The sequence below is a fragment of the Lonchura striata genome, chromosome 7 (assembly GCF_050655825.1).
Source record: "Lonchura striata isolate lonStrDom1 chromosome 7, ASM5065582v1, whole genome shotgun sequence".
In the NCBI taxonomy this organism is placed as follows: Eukaryota; Metazoa; Chordata; class Aves; order Passeriformes; family Estrildidae; genus Lonchura; species Lonchura striata.
In genome coordinates this window covers 9,077,811-9,094,806 of record NC_140709.1, presented here as the reverse complement: position 1 = coordinate 9,094,806, position 16,996 = coordinate 9,077,811, and the positions used below count along the sequence as shown (strand labels likewise).

At 55.6% G+C, this 16,996-nt stretch overlaps 2 protein-coding genes across 5 annotated transcripts in view; one reads left to right on the top strand and one right to left on the bottom strand.

The window, feature by feature from the left end:
* The window catches only part of MARCO (macrophage receptor with collagenous structure), a 45,256-nt gene extending 32,446 nt beyond the window's left edge, over window positions 1–12,810 (bottom strand). Inside the window, exon 1 of one of the 3 annotated variants that reach the window (XM_085584880.1) lies at window positions 12,646–12,810. Coding sequence is in view for 1 of the 3 variants with exons in the window: in XM_085584878.1 (XP_085441004.1) it covers window positions 3,793–3,874 (82 nt within the window). In the remaining 2 variants the exon portion in view is untranslated. Of the gene's footprint in view, window positions 1–3,792; window positions 4,000–12,645 lie in introns of those variants that run through there. The other 2 variants (XM_085584877.1, XM_085584878.1) reach the window with 2 other exon arrangements.
* Window positions 12,015–16,297, top strand: EN1 (engrailed homeobox 1). Of its 2 annotated transcripts, XR_014956702.1 has the most exons (3): window positions 12,015–12,793; window positions 15,425–15,803; window positions 16,185–16,297. XR_014956702.1 is itself a non-coding variant. In XM_021548679.3 (2 exons), exons 1-2 carry the CDS (start codon window positions 12,121–12,123, stop codon window positions 15,739–15,741), a joined length of 990 nt encoding a protein of 329 aa, XP_021404354.1. In that variant the 5' UTR covers window positions 12,015–12,120; the 3' UTR covers window positions 15,742–16,297. The 2 variants fall into 2 exon arrangements, 1 of the variants encoding a protein (XP_021404354.1); XM_021548679.3 differs by having other exon boundaries at window positions 15,425–16,297.
* The last annotated feature ends 699 nt before the right edge of the window (window positions 16,298–16,996 follow it).

Below are 16,996 nucleotides of genomic sequence, written 5' to 3'. Positions count from 1 at the left end.
ACCAGTTCTGGGTGCTGCCTTGGGAACAAACACTGATCTCCTCCAGGCTGGGAGGGCTCTCACACCAGTGGCACCTCTGCAGAGATCTCTCCTGCAAGTCTGGTCCTTACACCCATAACCTAACCCGAGATCTGTGTGAGAGGCAGTCACACAATGCTGAAAATACACATCGAGGGCTAAGAAAACAAACCAAACCTCACTCAGAGTGCAAACAGCAAGCAGCCTGGGAAGCAGCTTTCAGCTGTCCAACCCTGCAGGAAGAGCAGCGTGCTGGGATGTGGAGCAGCTCAGCTGTGATAGCTGGTGAGAGCCACAAGATGTCTCTGGAAACCAGCATTTGGACAAAAAAAAAAGGCCTTAATAACCCAGAAAAGGGGCTGGGCTGTTTCCAGCTGCAGTGAGCCCTGAGCCCTGGGATATGTGCTGCTCTGAGCCTGTACTGGGAGCAGCGGGGCAGGGACAGCCCCGTTTGCTAAAGGTCCCTCTCCACAACAATTTATTCCTCTCCACAACAATTTATTCCTCTCCACAACAATTTACTCCAGGTGACAACTTGGCCCATGAGGTTGTACACATGGCACTTCCTTAAATGCATGGATGAGAACTGTGGATCTGTAAACCGCTGCTGGATCAGAAACTGTATTGACTTCTGAAGTCATGGGACAAACAGCAAAAAGTGCTCATTGGAAACCAGATTAAAGAATTATCCCAGTGCAGCAGAAAACAGTAAAAATGGGGGCAGTCCTCTCTGGGAGCCCTTCTGCCACCTGTTTCTGGCACATCAGAGCAGTGACTGCAGGGCTTTGGATCCCTTGCAGCAGAGCCTGCAGCTGATGGGATCTCAGCACTGGCTGTCTCAGCCCAGAGCAGTGATGAATAATCCCTTTCTCCCTTAGGGTCCTGCATCTGCTGCAGGTCACTCCCCAGAGAGCTAAAGGAGACACTTTCAGCTTCTGAGATGTTTCCTGTAGGCAGCATTGGCCTGGGTTTGTAACCTCCAAACTTGCCAGCTCCTGTGGGGTTTCACTACCTGCACCGTCAGCCCCAGGGACTGATGAGCACAGAAAAAAATCCACTGTGGCACACCCACAGACAGACATTATGGGAATGAACTCTCTGTCTCTGACACAGGGAAAAATCCTGCTGAACGTGACTCAGAGCTCAGCAGAATGCCTGCAGGTTCTGATCCTGCATCCATGTCAGTCACTCGGAACTCCTCTCCCTTTCACCAGCTCCTCTTGGCTTCCTAGTAACAGCTATAGAATTGCAGGGTGGAAAAGGCCCGTATAAGTGTAAAGTTGTTATTAAGAAATAGGCAAAGCATAGTAACCAGTGACTCACAAAGTTTAATGTGAGAAAACAAAGCTATCCTTCAATGGACCACATAGAGAGACAGTAATTATTGTAAACTGGAAAAATCTTTTTAACATTCAACTAAAAAACGTGTGGCAAATAAAATCCATTGCCCACCAGGCTCAGTGATTATAAGTATCATTTGTTTTAGGATTTATTTTCCCTCTTACAAATCATAAGACAGTCATTTAAACTAATAAAATGAGTTATAGGGATAATGGGATTTTTAATAAGCTGTTTCTGGTTGGGGGTTGCCTTTACAGAAACTCATCCATTGCATTGCAAATGCCAGTATTTAGCACTGAGGGAAGTGGTGAAAAGTCCATTAGTCTAAATCTGCTTTTGCTGGAGGACCAAACTTTGTTCTTGCAGTGTGTTTAGAAAAACTCCCCCAGGACTGTACTATCATTACATCAATTTACTAGAGGCACGTACATTTGGACAAAGCAGAATGAGAAAAAAAAAAAAAAAGATGTAGTCAATATCTCTGGTATGATTAGATGAAGAAGAAAAAAAATTAATGATGATGCTGATAAAGCCTTTTCCTGCACTGTACAGAGTAGAAACTTGGAGTTGTCCTTGCTAATACACTTGTGTAGTATTTAGACAATTTGTGGAAGATCACTAAGGTTTAATGGGACATTTCTTGATGACCTTTAGCTTGACTTCTACCTCCTGGTTTGTTTGAGATTACTGCTTTTTTTTGGTCAGAAAGTACCAATTTCCCTCCAAAGCATGCTGTAACTCAGAAGCAGAAGACCTGCTCCTGAATTGCTACCCATGCAAAAAAATGCTTGCCCCAAAGGACCGAAATCCCACAGCACATTGAATTTCCTGCATTAAAAAAAAAGCTGTGGTCCTTCATTTGAGATCTGTGTCTCCCATGATGTCTGGGCTGAGGCCTCAGGCGACTGAAGGATGTTGTGTATCCAGCTAAAAGAACCCACCCCAACCCACAACCACCCTTCCCACAGCCACGGCTTTGTGCAAAATGACAGAGAGAGTAAAACGCCGAATGCGAAATCTCCTGAGTGAAAAGGAATTAGTAAAACCCCATATTCATGAAATATTGAGAGCTAATTATATGTGCATCGGAAACCTCTGGGGGAAGGGAGATGGAGGCCTTTCATTAGACGGTAACTGGAACTTTTTCATCATTTGTCTAGCTCAGGAATGTAAGGCTGCTGTCTGGAGAGGGATGTGGGATTTGACTGCAGGGCTGGGTGTGCAGGTGAAGTGCCATGCTAGTGAGTATTTCTATTGTACTCTGGCACATCTTGGAAAAGGCTCTTAGCTGTAGCAGGTCGGTGGGGCTGGGTGCTCCAACATCTCCGTGCTCCCACACGACCTCTTCACTCTGATGCACTGTAAGGAATCGTTCCTAAATTATATTTTCATCTTCCTCTCACACAGCCCCCAAACAGGTCCAAAGTCCCATCCCTCACTTGAAATATGGCCACGGTTTCTCCTAGAGGGGTGGAAATCCCAGTTTACACCAGGCTGTCTCCAGAAAGTTCAATTTCCTTGCTTTTGACTTGCTTTCTGCTTTTGCAACCGAAACGAATGGCTGCTTATTGCCACTGCACCATCGGCCAAATTCAAAACCAAGATCAGAACCGGTGAGGACGAGGGCAGGTTTGTGTGGTGGAGCCAGAGGGAGGCTCGCAAAGGCAATGTGCCCCTGCGTGGCCGCCAGTGCGGGCAGGGCACATAAAGAGTAAAACCGGGGAAATTTCAAAGTTTTGCGGCGACTTTAGCCACAAAGATGCTTGGGGAAACCCATCCCGAATCTCCACTTTCTGCCCCCGTCTCGCTGCTGCCCGATCCTCTGGCCGCACCCGCGGCCCTTCTCCTGCAGCTGAATTAATTTCCCTGTTGTGATGTCCTGGAGCTCTCGGCCAGGAGGGACGCGTGTCCCTCCCCACGCAGGGCAGCAGTGTCCCTCCGGGGAGTGCGGGGACAAGCCGGCTCCTCCGCAAGCCGCTGCTCCGGGCCGTGCCCGGGGCCCCGCGGAGCCCCCGCACCCGCCGAGCCCCCGCACCCGCGGAGCCCCCGCACCCGCGGAGCCCCCGCACCCGCGGAGCCCCCGCACCCGCGGAGCCCCCGCACCCGCCAAGCCCCCGCACCCGCCGAGCCCCCGCACCCGCGGAGCCGCTCGCGTTGCTCCCGCGGAGGCGGCGGCGCGCCCCGGCCCTCGGCACATAAATCAGCGTTAAACCCTTTCCCCCCTCTGATCCCCGGTGCCACCATCTATTACTCCCCCAGTGCGTTTTCTATCACCTTTTGTTAGAATTACACAGCCGGAAACTTAATTTACCCCGAGCTTTAAAGACAAATAAACCCCGCAGGCCGGTGGCCCAGCGATATGCCTGTTTACTCGCGCGATCCGTAGATTATTATGAATTGTTGTGATTTTCAAGCCGCTAGTGGTTTAAATACCTTCTCGGCTACTCTTCCCGGCTGGAATTAAAAAAAATTCCACTCGCTCTTCCCGAGCAAGGGCCAAGGAGGAGGAGACCATCTCACTTGAGCTGGGATTTATTTACTTTTGCTATTATTGTTATTATTATTATTATTGAAATTTGGAACGAGCGAGGTTTTCAATTGCTGAAATAATTGCCTGGGAGAAAGGTTGCTTAATCTGTTCATACATTATTGACTCGGGCTCCAATATTTGGCTTACTGCTTTTTATCGCAAGAAGATCACGTACGAGAGTCTTTTGCATAACAATTTTTAAAGAGGACACATCCTTATATCAAAAGTGGACGTGACTTGAATTTTGCCTGCGTTTGTCCCTAAAATGACCCAATTCCGGTTACTGCCACTGGGCAGCAGTAACATCATTTCTCCAGGCAATAGACTTATTCTGCTTTACTCTCTGCCCCTTTCCCTGTCCCCCACCCCCAAGCCAACACGTACTTTTAAAGCTGATTATTTTGTCTCGCTGCATTTTAGCACTACACACACTGTTTTCTCTCCCTGGGAACGGATGAGCAGAGAGGAGCAAGCCCAGCTCGTAGGAGCCACACGGATAATTAAAGCCGAAAGTTCCCAGGCAAGGCAGAAATAGTGCCTTCAACGAAATTTTGCTCTGAGCCGCCGCAGAGAGAGCCCAGAGCCGGTGCCAGCGCCTCCAACCACCTCCTCGAACATCATTTCCCCGATGAGGATCAAAAGAGCCCCCCTCTCTCCTGCTTTTTCCAATCGAAATGATGCTGCTTCCCAGCCACACTGGTCAAGTTAGTTCCGGAACAAAGGATGACAAAAACACAAAGGATTCTCTTCCCCCCCACCACCTCCCCTTTTTCCCCTTCTCAACTTCCCCGGTGCCTGCGCACCGGGCCGGGGCAGGCCGGGACCCTCCCACCCGGTGTCGCCTCCAGGGTCCCGGGCCCGTCTCGCAGCCACGGCCCGGCCGTGGGGGTGCGAAGTGACAGAAGGGGGAGCGAAATATTGTGGAGAGGGGTACAGGGCTCGATTCCTCTCCAAAGCACTGACGGGGAGAGAGCCCTGAGCTGCCTGCCGACCGGAAGGGGAGAATTGGTGACATTCATGTCCCCCGACACCAGTGCTGTCGTTTGGACCTCGGGGTAAAAAACCTAAAGAACAGCAGATCTTTGCAGGAGAACCCCAGCTATCCCTGCAGGCAGGCGCTTGGGGAGGGGTGTGCACCTGAGAGCAGAGGAGAGGACTCCGAGAGGGACCATTCCTCCACGGCAGGAGTTGAGCAAACTTTCCACGGCGGCGGACCCTTTGCTCCCGCGCAGGGGACGGGCGCGGGGTTGGCAGGAGGAGCCCGTCGAGGCGGCCCTCGGGCAGGAGGGGAAGCCGGGGAGTAGTGGTGGAGGGAAGGTGGTGCCCGTGTGCAATCTCTGAGCTAACAGCTACAGCCATTTGCACACGCGTGTGTGCGAGGCAATATTCCCCCACACGCCCGCTGCACACGCGTTCAGATGCACAAATGCGCCCGCAAACCCTCGCAGGCAAATACAGAGAGGGCAGAAGGGCTGGGAGACACGGCGGGGCTGTGTGGAGCTGGACGCTGACAGCCCCTGCCCCTACAGCCGTGTCAGGGCAGCGTGGGCGCCAGTCCCGCGTGCGCCCCTTTGTCACCCAAATCTCCCGAATTAGGTGAAGGGAAAAGCTTTACTCCCATGAAGAGGCAGCCCTGGACCCACTAGAGCTGGGAAAGGTCTCGGGGGTGTCGTTCCCAGCGCGGGGATCCAGCACCCTCCCCCGGGCGAGGACTCCCCCTCCGCCCGCCGGAGCCCGCGGAGCCGCCCGGCCCCGGCCCCGCCGCCGCCCGCGGGCTCGGGCGGCGAAAGTTTCCCCGTCTCTTCCCTGGGCTCCACGGCTCCCGGAGCCGAGAGGGAAGCAGGGCGAGACATAGGTGGGAAGAGCTGGAGGAAATTGAAAACATATTTTAAAATGTAAACGGGTCCGAGCCAGCCCGACCGGGTGTGCCGGTGACTAAGAGCACGGCGGGACCGGGACCGGGACCGGCCCGGCAAAGCAGAGGCGGGTGGGGACCACAGACCCTCCACGAACTTTCAGCCCCTATTGGCAACGTCTTTAGCGAAGGGACAGGGGTATCTGTCCCGAAGTGGAGTGAAGCAGCGCTCAGAAACATCCACTGTAACTTAAACCAGATTGTCAGGGAGCAGCCGGGGCCGGAGGCAGCCGCCGGAGCTGCTCGCCGGGCGAGAGGATGCGGCTGCCCTGCTCGGATCCTCCCCGGCCAGCTAGAGAACAACATCTCCGGGAGCTGGGACTTTTTACACAGCCGATCCAGGTGACTTGGGCAGCTCGCAGCGAGGTAGGGTGGGCTGCAGATATGGGTGGGAGGCGGGAGGGGGCTTGGGAAGCAAATGGGAAGGGGTTTGCAGCCAGGCCACTGGAAAGCAGAGAGCTTTTGACCTCCTTTTCTTTTCTTTTCTTTTCTTTTCTTTTCTTTTCTTTTCTTTTCTTTTCTTTTCTTTTCTTTTCTTTTCTTTTCTTTTCTTTTCTTTTCTTTTCTTTTCTTTTCTTTTCTTTTCTTTTCTTTTCTTTTCTTTTCTTTTCTTTTTTTTTCTTCTTTCTTTTAATTTCCTTTTAATTTCTTTTATTTTCTTTCATTTTCCTTTCTTTCCTATTCTTTCCCCTTCTTTCCTTTTCTCTTCCATTTCCTCGTCTTTCCCCCTTTTCTCCTATTTTCTTTTTTCCCTCTTCTATTATTTTCTTTATTTTTTCTCTTATTTTGTCTTTTCCCCCTGTTGTTTCCTTTTCTTTTTCCCTCTCTTGCTTATTTTATTCATTTTTTCCATCTATATTTCTCGGGTTTTAATACACCTTCTTGTTTTTTCTACTTTTTCAGGTTTCTTGACTTTTCTTTTCTCTCTTTTCTTTTCTTTTCTTTTCTTTTCTTTTCTTTTCTTTTCTTTTCTTTTCTTTTCTTTTCTTTTCTTTTCTTTTCTTTTCTTTTCTTTTCTTTTCTTTTCTTTTTCCTTTTTTATTGTCCTTTTTTAAATTTTTTATTTGTTTTTTTTTCTTTTCCTGATTAATTTTTCTTTATTTTCATTTTTCTTTTCACTTCCATTTTCCCTTTTTCTTTCCACTTTTGTCTTATCTTTCCGTTCTTTTTTTATTCCCCCCCTTTTTTTTTTCTTGTAGGAAAAGAAACAAACCAATAATATCACTAAGAATAAGAAAGATAGTTTTCTCTTCTCCCTTCGGAAACTTCTGCTGGGTGTTTTCTCTTCCATCCCACTTTGGAAGGGAAGACAGAGAATAAAATAAATAAAATTAAATCTTTATTACAGTTCCCCGTGACTTGAGAGCCGGGCTGCATTGCTGGGGTGGGGGTGGTCCTGGATGGTAATTGATTCATAACTCCACACCAGGACACCAGGGCACAACATCCCCGGCTCCCCGGGAACATCTCGGGGGAGCGGCGCGGCCGCGCTGCCCGCCCGGGCCGGGGTGCGGGGCTGCAGCTCCGGCCGGCCGCGCCGAGCTCTCCCCGCAGCCCGGCCCTCCTTCCCATAAAAAACATCCCTTCCTCTCTCCCCACTCCCCGCGTTGCTACCAGGAGAGATTTTGACTCTCAGTGACATAAACCTGTGCCCCGAAAAAAGTTTCGAGCGGAGCTGCCTCCAATACCTATTTACCAACGAATTACACCGCTATTATTGCTTTCAATGAAGACTGAATCCCCAAGCGATAATTGAATTAGTCTATTGAAGAGACTGTCAGGTACAATGACGTGGTATATCCCGCGCCTTTCCCAGGGTCTATAGGCTTTGGGGACCCGGAATGTATAGTCTGACCTTACAGCTCATAATAATAATGCTGCACTTGTAGCAGAAATCTATTCGTATTCACTTTTAACAAAACCTCTGGTCAGCCAGTCCCTGTAGGAAGGATGAAATCTATTGTATTAGAACAACTCATTTATGTCCTTCAGCAAAGGCCCCAATGAGATCTGATCTAGACGTAGAAATAGGATTACCACAGCGTATATTAACCACGTTTCTATACTTCCTCCTTCCTATAAGGGCGACGAGAAAACAAAAATGCAAAGGATTTTTAATCTAATTTAAACTTTATTTTTATTTTACATTTTTTTAACTTCCCTCCTTTGGCGGCCTTCGTCAAAAAGAATAAGAAGAGAAGAAGAGAAGGAAAAAAAAACCAACCAAGCAAAATAAAAGCAAATACAACGAAATCGGAGAAATTATTCCGCCCGGTTTCCGAAGAGACTGCGGGCGCCGCGGGCTGGCATCGCGCGGCGGGAGCAGCGCGGCCGCCCTCCGCGCAGCCCGACGGCGGCACCGGGAGCCCCGGGCCGGCTCCCGGCCCCGCCGCCCCTCGGCTGCACTCCGCCTCCCGGGCTGGATCTTCTCCCGCCCCGAGCCGGGAAGGCTGGCCCGAGCCCCAGCGCCGAGAGCCGGTGCAAGGAACACCAACCTGCGAGAAACTCAGACGGCACCGCGGCACTTCCGAGGGGCGGGAGAGCGGCAGCACGGCCCCGGGCCCGCAGCACTTTCGGGGAGCCCTCGGTGCCCCGGCCCCTCTGGACGAGCCGACGGCTCCGCGGGAGCGTTCCCCCCGCGACGGCAGCGGGAACGGGGCTCCGCGGGACCGGGACCCCGACGGGCGCCCCGAAATCCAGCGGCACCCGCAAGTTACGGAGGGAACTTTTTCCTAAAAAGGGATTTTTTAAAGCTTCCGTCCTTAAGCCACCGTGTGTAGACATATTACCCCGATTACTGTAACTGCCTGCGAGCCGGGGAGTAATATTTATCTATTTAGATAGGAAGGGTCGCGATGGTAAAAATATCCAGCCTGGAAATACACATCGTCTTTTCCTTTAACCCCTCCTCATTCATCCAGCCTATCCCCCACCCCCTCCGTACACAAACCTACTCAATTTATAGAGAAGCCTTTACTATCCAGAACAGTTTCTAGAAGAAGGGAGGACTCCAGATGAAATAATCCCCCCCTCCTACACACATGTACACACACACGCACACGCACACACACACACATGCACGTAGATACACTTCCCCCCGGGCGTGCTCAGGAAGGCAAATTAAATAGTTAAAGGCTTCGATTTCTCTCTCTCTCCCTTTTGTTACCCAATTTTGGAACATTTAAGGATGGGTGTGTGTATTGTATTCAATAATAAAAGCTATAGGGCCGCCAGGACATTTATCATCCTATTACTGTAACAAATCCGGGCTCCCAATACATGAAAGGTAAAATGAATTACCGACGTTAAGCCGTCAATAAAGTCATTTCTGTAAATGGTGTCTCCGAAGGACTGCAGCATTATTCAACTAGCTTTATCAGCAGCTGGGAAATTACGTGAAGAAGCTCGCAGCGTGTAATATGGCCCTGCTTACTTTGATTAAGCGTCTTGCCAGGGAATAGTGACAGTGCTTTTGACCAGGTTTTATTCGCCGTCCTGTGATGAACGCCAAGCTGATCAGGCGGAATGAAGAGTAATTAAAACCTATAAATTATCTTTTGCAGCCCTTCTCAAGGCGTCTCTTGCAGGAGAGATAAGGCAGCGAGCCCCCATTTACAGCTCTGAAAGGGACCGCGGCTCACAAAGGCTACGTGGCTAAATGGGATATTGATAGTGTCCTAATTAGAATTTAATTAAGTACCCACGCTCGCTTTTGGGATAAAGATTTCAATTTTGCTAACTTAAATATAAATAAACCCAATTTCGGTGCGAGTAAATGATATGATATTGTGAATGCAGGGGGGGTTTAACATTCATTTAATTGCGGACGAAGCTCTTGATTCCAGGGCTGATTGTGTTCTGCCAGCTATTATTTTAGGGGATTATTGTGTGGCTGGAGGTAACAATTCGGTAATGTTTCTCCGGTACGGAAAATAACCGAACGTGCCTCGGAGATGCGGGCACACACACGCCTCCCGGGCACCCGGGGAGCAGCTGACGGACACCCAGAGATCTCTCCTTCGATTCCCGGTGCCGGTGGCCTCCTGAAAGCGGAGCCGTGGGCCAGGCCGCTGTCCCGGGGCTGCTCCCGGGGAGGGCAGAGCGCCCAGCCGGTGCAGCACGGCGGGGCGAGGCGGAGGAGCCTCGCCGCTGCCGGCACCGCAAGGAGCCGCCGAGATGCGGACACACACAGACAGAGCTATAGGTGCATTTTGAGCCCGCACCCCTGCACATATAGGATACATAGGCGGCGGCACGTGACGCGGCCCGGCCCCGCGAAGAGGCGCGGAGCGCTGCGCGGGGCCCCGCGGCCTCTCCGCACCCACCGCCAGCCGGCCGCCGCTTTGGGGAGGGGGTGAATGGGGGGGTTTCGGTTACGTCAGAATGAGAAAACGCCCGGAATTGCCCTTCCCGCAGCTCCGGGGCTCGGCCGCGGGCAGGAGAGCGGCTCCAGCCGGAGCAGGTGCCTGCGGCCGGCCGGGAAGCGCCGCTGCTGCGGGCACCCAGCCCGCCCGCAGCTCCTCCGCTGTGTAAGGTGTGAGGTGCCGCGGGACCCCCATCTCCAGTGCTGCTCCGTGCGAGCACCAGCACTGCCCTTACCCGCAGCGACTCGGCTCCCGCGGCCCTGGGCGCCTGGGCCGGGGCAGCAGGCACCGGCTGCGGCAGAGCCGCCCTCCCTGCGCCGCTTGGCTGCGGCCCCAGCAGCCCAGCAAAACCAGAACTGGGACCGCGGTATTTTTATTTATTTTCTGTAAATTCATTCTTGGATAGCTGCATCAATCCTGAGAAAGTGGGTTTTTCTTCCCATCCCTTAAAATCTTTAAATTTTCCGTCTGCCTCAACACACGTCCCGAAGTGCTCGTTCCCTGCCGGGCAAAAAAACCAAAACAAAACCAAACAAGAATACCAGGGGAAAAAAAGGCAACAAACCGAAACCAACCAAATAAACAACCAAACATCAAAAAGCAGACGAGGAAACATTATACGAGTTCAGCTGTGAGCCGGAGCTGATCTGCTTCGTATTCCGAAAAAAAACCCCAAACCCAGTAAAGGAACAAACCAGAGAGAGGTTTCGGCCGTAAGACCAGCTCGTCCCGGCAGTGCCTCCTGCCTTTATTGCTATTTATTGTTATTATTATTATTATTATTATTATTATTACTGTAATTTTTATTCCTCCAAACCAAAAAGGTTCGATCCGAGGGAGCCTCCACCCGGCTCGCCATCTCCCCGCGCCGCCCAACGCCGCCGCGGGAGAATAGAAAGCAAAAAAAGAAAAAGAGGGGGAAAGCGCGCAGATTTGGAAGAGGGAGTGTTTATTATCGAGGAGGCAACAGCAAAGCGGCCGATGACCAAATCCCCGCCGCCCGTGGAGGACACGGCGTGGCTGGAAGTTGTTGTTTACGGGGTAGGAGGGGGCCGGGGAGGAGGGGGGTCCCGGCTGGCGCGCGTGGGCGCGGCGCGCTGCCCCCGCCCCGTCGCGGCTGCCGCCGCCCGCCCCGTCCCGCCCGGTGCCGTCCGCCCCGTCCGGTGCCCCGCGGTATTTATGGCGGCGGCCCGGCGGGCGCCCATTGGGCGCGGCGCGGGGTGTCAGCGGCGGCGGCGCCGCGCCATTGGCCGCCCCCACGTGCGGGGCCACCTCACGTGCTTCCGGTGCGAGTGAAAAAAGTGTGGCTGAGGGATTTTTTAGGGAGAGTTTGGTGCACGGACCGGCGCTGTCAGAGATTTGGCCTTTTTTTTTTTTTTTTTTTTTTTTTTTTAGAAAAAAAAGAGAAGGGAAAAAAAAAAAGAATTAAAAAAAGAACACTAAGCGGGCGCGGGAGGCGCAGCACCGGGCTGGCGGGGACGGGCTCCGGCAGCCCGCGGCGTGGGCAGAGCGGAGCGTGACAGCGGGGCAGCGCGGAGCCGCCGCGGCGGCGGCAGGGAGATGGGCAGATCGTGACGGGTTTTCGGGGGGCGGGTTTTTTGGGGGGGCCGTGGTGCAGCCGCACACCTTTTTGGTTTTTTTTTTTTTGTTTTTTTCTTTTTTTTTTTTTCTTTTGGTGGTGGAAATATAAGCTGATCGGGAGAAGGGGGAGAGAAGCCCTCCAGTATCTCCCAGGTTTTGGATCCATCCGTGAGAGAGAGAAAAATCTCAGCTCCAGCCCAACAAGTGGATTTTAATATTTTTCTTTTTTTTTCTTTTTTTCTTTCTTTTTTTTTTTTTTTTTAAATTTTCCTCCCCCTTTTCCACCCCGCCACCCACCGTCAAAGTGGGGTGGGCGTAAAGTGGGTGGGTGGGGGGAAAAGAGGCAGCGATCTCCGTGGCGGGGACTGAGCATGGAAGAGCCGCCGGAGGGGCACGGCCACCGAGACGCGGCGCCCGGCCCGGCGAGCAGCGGCAGCGGCAGCGATGGCGAGAGCGTGCCCGTGTCCCCCAGCCCCGCGCCCGCCTCCCCCGCCGCGCCCTGCCCCCTGCCCCTGCCCCGCCGCCGCCACCCGCCGCCACCGCCGCCGCCCCCGCCGCCGCCGCCCCACCGCACCACCAACTTTTTCATCGACAACATCCTGAGGCCGGACTTCGGCTGCAAGAAGGAGCCGCCCGCGCCGGCCGGCGGCGGAGGAGGCAGCCGGGAGCGGGACGGAGACCGGGGGCAGAGCTCAGGTAGAGAAAACGTCAACCCGCTGCTGGCCCGGCCGCCCAACCCGCCCGCCCTTCTCTGCCCGGACTCGAACTACCGTCCCGACGGCTCCGCGCCGCCGCCGCCGCCCGCCGCCGCCGCCAAAGCCAGTCCCGCCGCGGCGGCAGCGGCGGCGGCGGCGTCGGGGGCGGCCAAGCCCCCCGCCGACGGGGGCGAGACTCACCCGGCGAAGTACGGGGAGCACGGCAGCCCCGCCATCCTCCTCATGGGCTCTAATAATGGAGGACCTGTTATAAAGCCCGACTCGCAACAGCCGCTGGTGTGGCCTGCCTGGGTCTACTGCACTAGGTATTCAGACAGACCGTCCTCGGGTAAGGAACCGCGGCGCATCTGGGAGCTGTTAAATCGTGACAAGGTCGCCCCCCCTCCCTTCTCCTTTCCCTCTTCCCCCCTTGGCTTTGGCTCCCGGCTTGTTGAGGACCTCGCGTGGGGGGGAGGGCGGCCTGGGTCACCCGGGGCGAGAGGAAACGCGTCCCCCCCCCCACCGCCACCACCCCTCCTTCCTCCTCTGAGTCTCCCAAATTTGAATGTGACGCCGAGCCCCGATTCGGCAGCGGTTCGATGCGGAGAGCCGGCGGGAGCGATCCCTTCCCGCGCCCCCGCCCGCCCCGCCTGCCGCAGCCCCGGGTGTTCCGCAGCGCGGCGGCGCGGGGTGAGAGCGTTGCGAGAAAAAGGCAGCGGGGTCGGCCGCTCCCTTGTTCTCAGGCTTTTTCTCCCCCTTTTTTTTTTTTTTTTTTTTTTTTTTTTTTCCTGGGTGCTGCTGGAGGAGCGAGGGGGCGAAGACCCGAGGCACATGTTGAGCGGCCGCTGGCGGTGCGGGGGGAGGAGGTAGTGTTTTTTGGAGGCGAAGGAAAAAGGGCTTTTTCGAAGGTGGCGGAGGGGCTGTTTAACGGGGCCTCTGCAGCGAGCCAGGCAGGCCCTTAGGCCGCGCATTGCCGCCGGAGCCGGTGCTCCCTGCTGCCGTTCGGGGCCCAGCTCCGGGGTAGGGATATGCCTCTGCCCGAGGTCGTCCCCGTGGGAGCCGCTGCCTCGGCCCTCCCGGCTCTGTTTTGCCGCCCCTTCTACGTCTTTACATTGCCCAGGTGCCCTCAGGCACCCCTTTATTTATCACCGTTACTTTTTGGCTTTTATTGGCGTATTTTTTAAAGAAACGGAGGACGTGCAGATGGGGTTCCCCCACGACACCTCCAGCCGCAGGCAGGGATCGGCGGGCGCGGCGCGGGGCCGGGGTGCGCTCCCCGTGCGTGCCCGGGGCCGCTGCAGTGCGCGGGGAGGGCGGCGCTGCCCGGCCCCGGCCCCGCGCCGCACTGCCCGGCCTGGTGCTCCGAGCCGGCCGTCAGTGCGGCCGAGCCGTCTCCATCCCCCGTTATTGACACGTCCAGCGACTTCAAACTCAGAAAAGCCTCTTTGATTGACTGGGCTGATTGATGGGGTGATAGAGCTGTCAGACGGCACGGCCTCGCTCCCGGCCGGCCCGGCCGCGGGTGTTGTGTTGCCGATTCCCATGGCCACCGAGCGCCCGGCGTTCTGCACTTGCGCCTTCATTTCCTTTCCTCCCCTTTCTTCGGGCAAAGGATAATTTCTGCATGTCCTCCTCTCCGGCACTCCCTGCTCGCTGCAGCGCGGAGGGGAGAAGGGCGAGGGGAGGCTGGCTGGGCTCGGCCGCTCTTTGTTGTGCTCGTAGCTGCCCGCCGGCCCCGACCGCTTCTCTCGGCTCCGGGGACGAGCGGGCTGCGGCGGTCGGAGGCGCCGGCACCCCGCCGCAAGGTGCCGGGACTCAGTAATTCACTCCCCGCGCCCTCCACCCCCCGCCGGTCCAGCCCGGGAATATCCCGCTGGGCCCCGTCCCTCTCCCCACCGGGCCTCGTCTCTCTCCCCGCCGACAGCCGCTGCCGAGCCGGGGGAATCCTCCTGTTCTGGGGCAAAGCTGCGCCGGGAGAGGAGCTTTCGGCCTGCTCGGCGGCAGGGAGGCCTCGCCGGCTCCGGCTCCGGCTGCTGCTGGCGGGGGGCTGCGGGCCTGGGACCGCCCGCCGAGCCCGGCAGCTGTCGGGGAATTTTCGTAGATCCCATTCTTCACGGTTCCCTCCCGCTCCTCTTCCCCGTGGCCCGGCCAGGCTGGCGGGCAGAGGACCGGGGGTACCCCTCCTCGGCGAGGCGCTGCCCTCGGGATGCGCCCCGGGACCCGCTGGCTTCCCCGGCGAGCTGTGTTGCACTTCAGCTCTGACCCCTTTGCGGCCCGGGTGCGGACAGCGGGGCTCTGCTTGTGGCTGGGCTTCGCGGAGGGAGCTGCGAGCGGGGCCGTACGTCCCCGGCCGGGATCGGCCGCCGGAGAGCCCAGGCGACCCGCCCGGCGGTGGCGGGGCTCCGGGGTGGCGGCGGAGATGGGCCCCCCAGGACTGGGCTGGCTTTGCGGAGAGGGTCGTTGTCCCCCGAAAGGAGACCAGGGCAGCCTTCTGCCAGTGTGCTGCTGGCGGCGGCTCCCCGGTGCCTGGCAGCGGGGCCCTTTGGTCCTCGTGCTGCCCGGCGGAGTCGCTGCCCGCCCGGGAGGCCCCGGTCCCGGGCCGTGCAGGAGAGCGGCTCGGCCCTGCAGGACGGACGGAGCGGCGCCCCGACGTGTGCCGGGGCGGGGGGCAAGGGGGCTCCGCTGCCCTCGCCCGCGGGGCCGGCTCGGCGGGGCCGGGGCGGCGGGTGATGCGCGGGCGCGCTCGGCCCCGGCCTCCCCGTGCCTTCCCCATCCTTCCCTCCGCCGTGCCGGGGCGGCGGTGCCGGGGTTGGGGGCTGGGGGGGGACACACGGAACCAGCACAAATTCACCCGTCGGCCATTTTTCCTCGGCCGGCGGGGCGGGGGTGGCGGTCGGTCTGTCGGTTTGTCGGGCGGGCGGTCGGTCGGTCGGTCGGCGGCGCGGCCCTGCCCAGCGGCGTGTGTGTGCCCTGCCCGCAGGCCCCCGCACCAGGAAGCTGAAGAAGAAGAAGACGGAGAAGGAGGACAAGCGGCCGCGGACGGCGTTCACGGCCGAGCAGCTGCAGCGGCTGAAGGCGGAGTTCCAGGCGAACCGGTACATCACGGAGCAGCGGCGGCAGAGCCTGGCCCAGGAGCTCAGCCTCAACGAGTCCCAGATCAAGATCTGGTTCCAGAACAAACGGGCCAAAATCAAGAAGGCGACGGGCATTAAGAACGGGCTGGCGCTGCACCTCATGGCCCAGGGACTCTACAACCACTCCACCACCACGGTGCAGGACAAAGAGGAGAGCGAGTGAGGCGGGCGGCCCCAGCCCAGCCCTGCGCCGCGGCGCCGGCCCGCCGGCCGGGAGGCGGACAGGTGCGATTTAAAAGCAGATCTATTGTCTATCCATAGTATAAGGACTCCGATTAAGAAAAAAAAATAAATATGAACACTTAAGAAAAATTATCTCTATATAGCCAAACAGCATATGACCTTGTATATATTTAATTTCAGGTAAGAAATATGTGTAGCGATCTCTATTTGCTGGACAGTTTCTCTCTTCCCTTCTCTCTGTTTCTCCTTTCTTTTGTTCGTTTGTTTGTTTTGTTTGCTTTCCTTTTTTTTCTCCCCCCCCCCCCATGTCCGTTGCTCCTGTTTTATAGTAAATGTCGGACTTTTCTCATCTGTCGTTTAATCTTATTTTATTTTTTTTGTGTGTGTGTGAATTTCTGTCTCTCTCTCTTTTTTTTTCCCGAGGAAAAAAAAATTCTGATCCACAGACTGCGAGACTGAACCCGCCGCTACAAGCCAAAGATTTTATTATGTTCAGAAATCTGTAGTCTGAAATAAAGTGTAGACTGTGTTCAGGATCCAGGCTGGCTGTAATTCTTTATTTTAGTGTGTGGATGTTTGCATATATATATACACATAAAAATATAATAAATAAATGTATATATGCATACACCATACGCTGAGTACATAGTGCCATTTTGATGGCATATTTAGGTTTTTCTTTCGATAGATGCAGCAATTTTTAAACTACTCATCCCTTGTTCAAAACCCTTAGACCTTCGATTTTAAAAAAACTTATTTTTAATTTTTCTACCCTTTAAAAATAATTAATTCTCTTTGGCAATCGCGGTCGTGCTTCACCTCCCGCATCTCCCTTTTTAAACAGAAATTAAAACCACCTCGTAATAATGGTGACACAAGTTCCCGCTGAAAAATTGCCTGATATTGTCTGGATACTTAGGACTCCGGGATGTGTTGGAAGGATATTTGTCTGACAGCTCCCTGCCTCTCTCCGAGAGGATCTGCTCGCACGCTGGTTCCAGCGGGGACCTCTCCCGAGGATCGGACCGGAGCGATCGGCGCCCGGCGCCCGGCGCTGCGCCGCCGCTCCCGGGAGCGCTCCCGGCGCCGGTGCCTGCCCGGCGCTCCCTCCTGCGGGGCCCGGGCTCACATTTGCCGGTGCGTGGGATGCGCGGGGCGGAGGAGCGGCTGCGGCCCCGCTCCGCTTTTCCGCCCGCCCCGGTTAAAAGCCCGTGCCCAGTCCCGGCTGGGCTCCC

Bases quoted from the DNA above. Each gene is read 5' to 3' on its own strand.
- EN1 (XM_021548679.3), top strand. From the start codon at position 12,121: ATGGAAGAGCCGCCGGAGGGGCACGGCCACCGAGACGCGGCGCCCGGC. The intron at 12,794-15,424 runs GTAAGGAACCGC...CCCTGCCCGCAG, and splicing joins TTCAGACAGACCGTCCTCGG to GCCCCCGCACCAGGAAGCTG.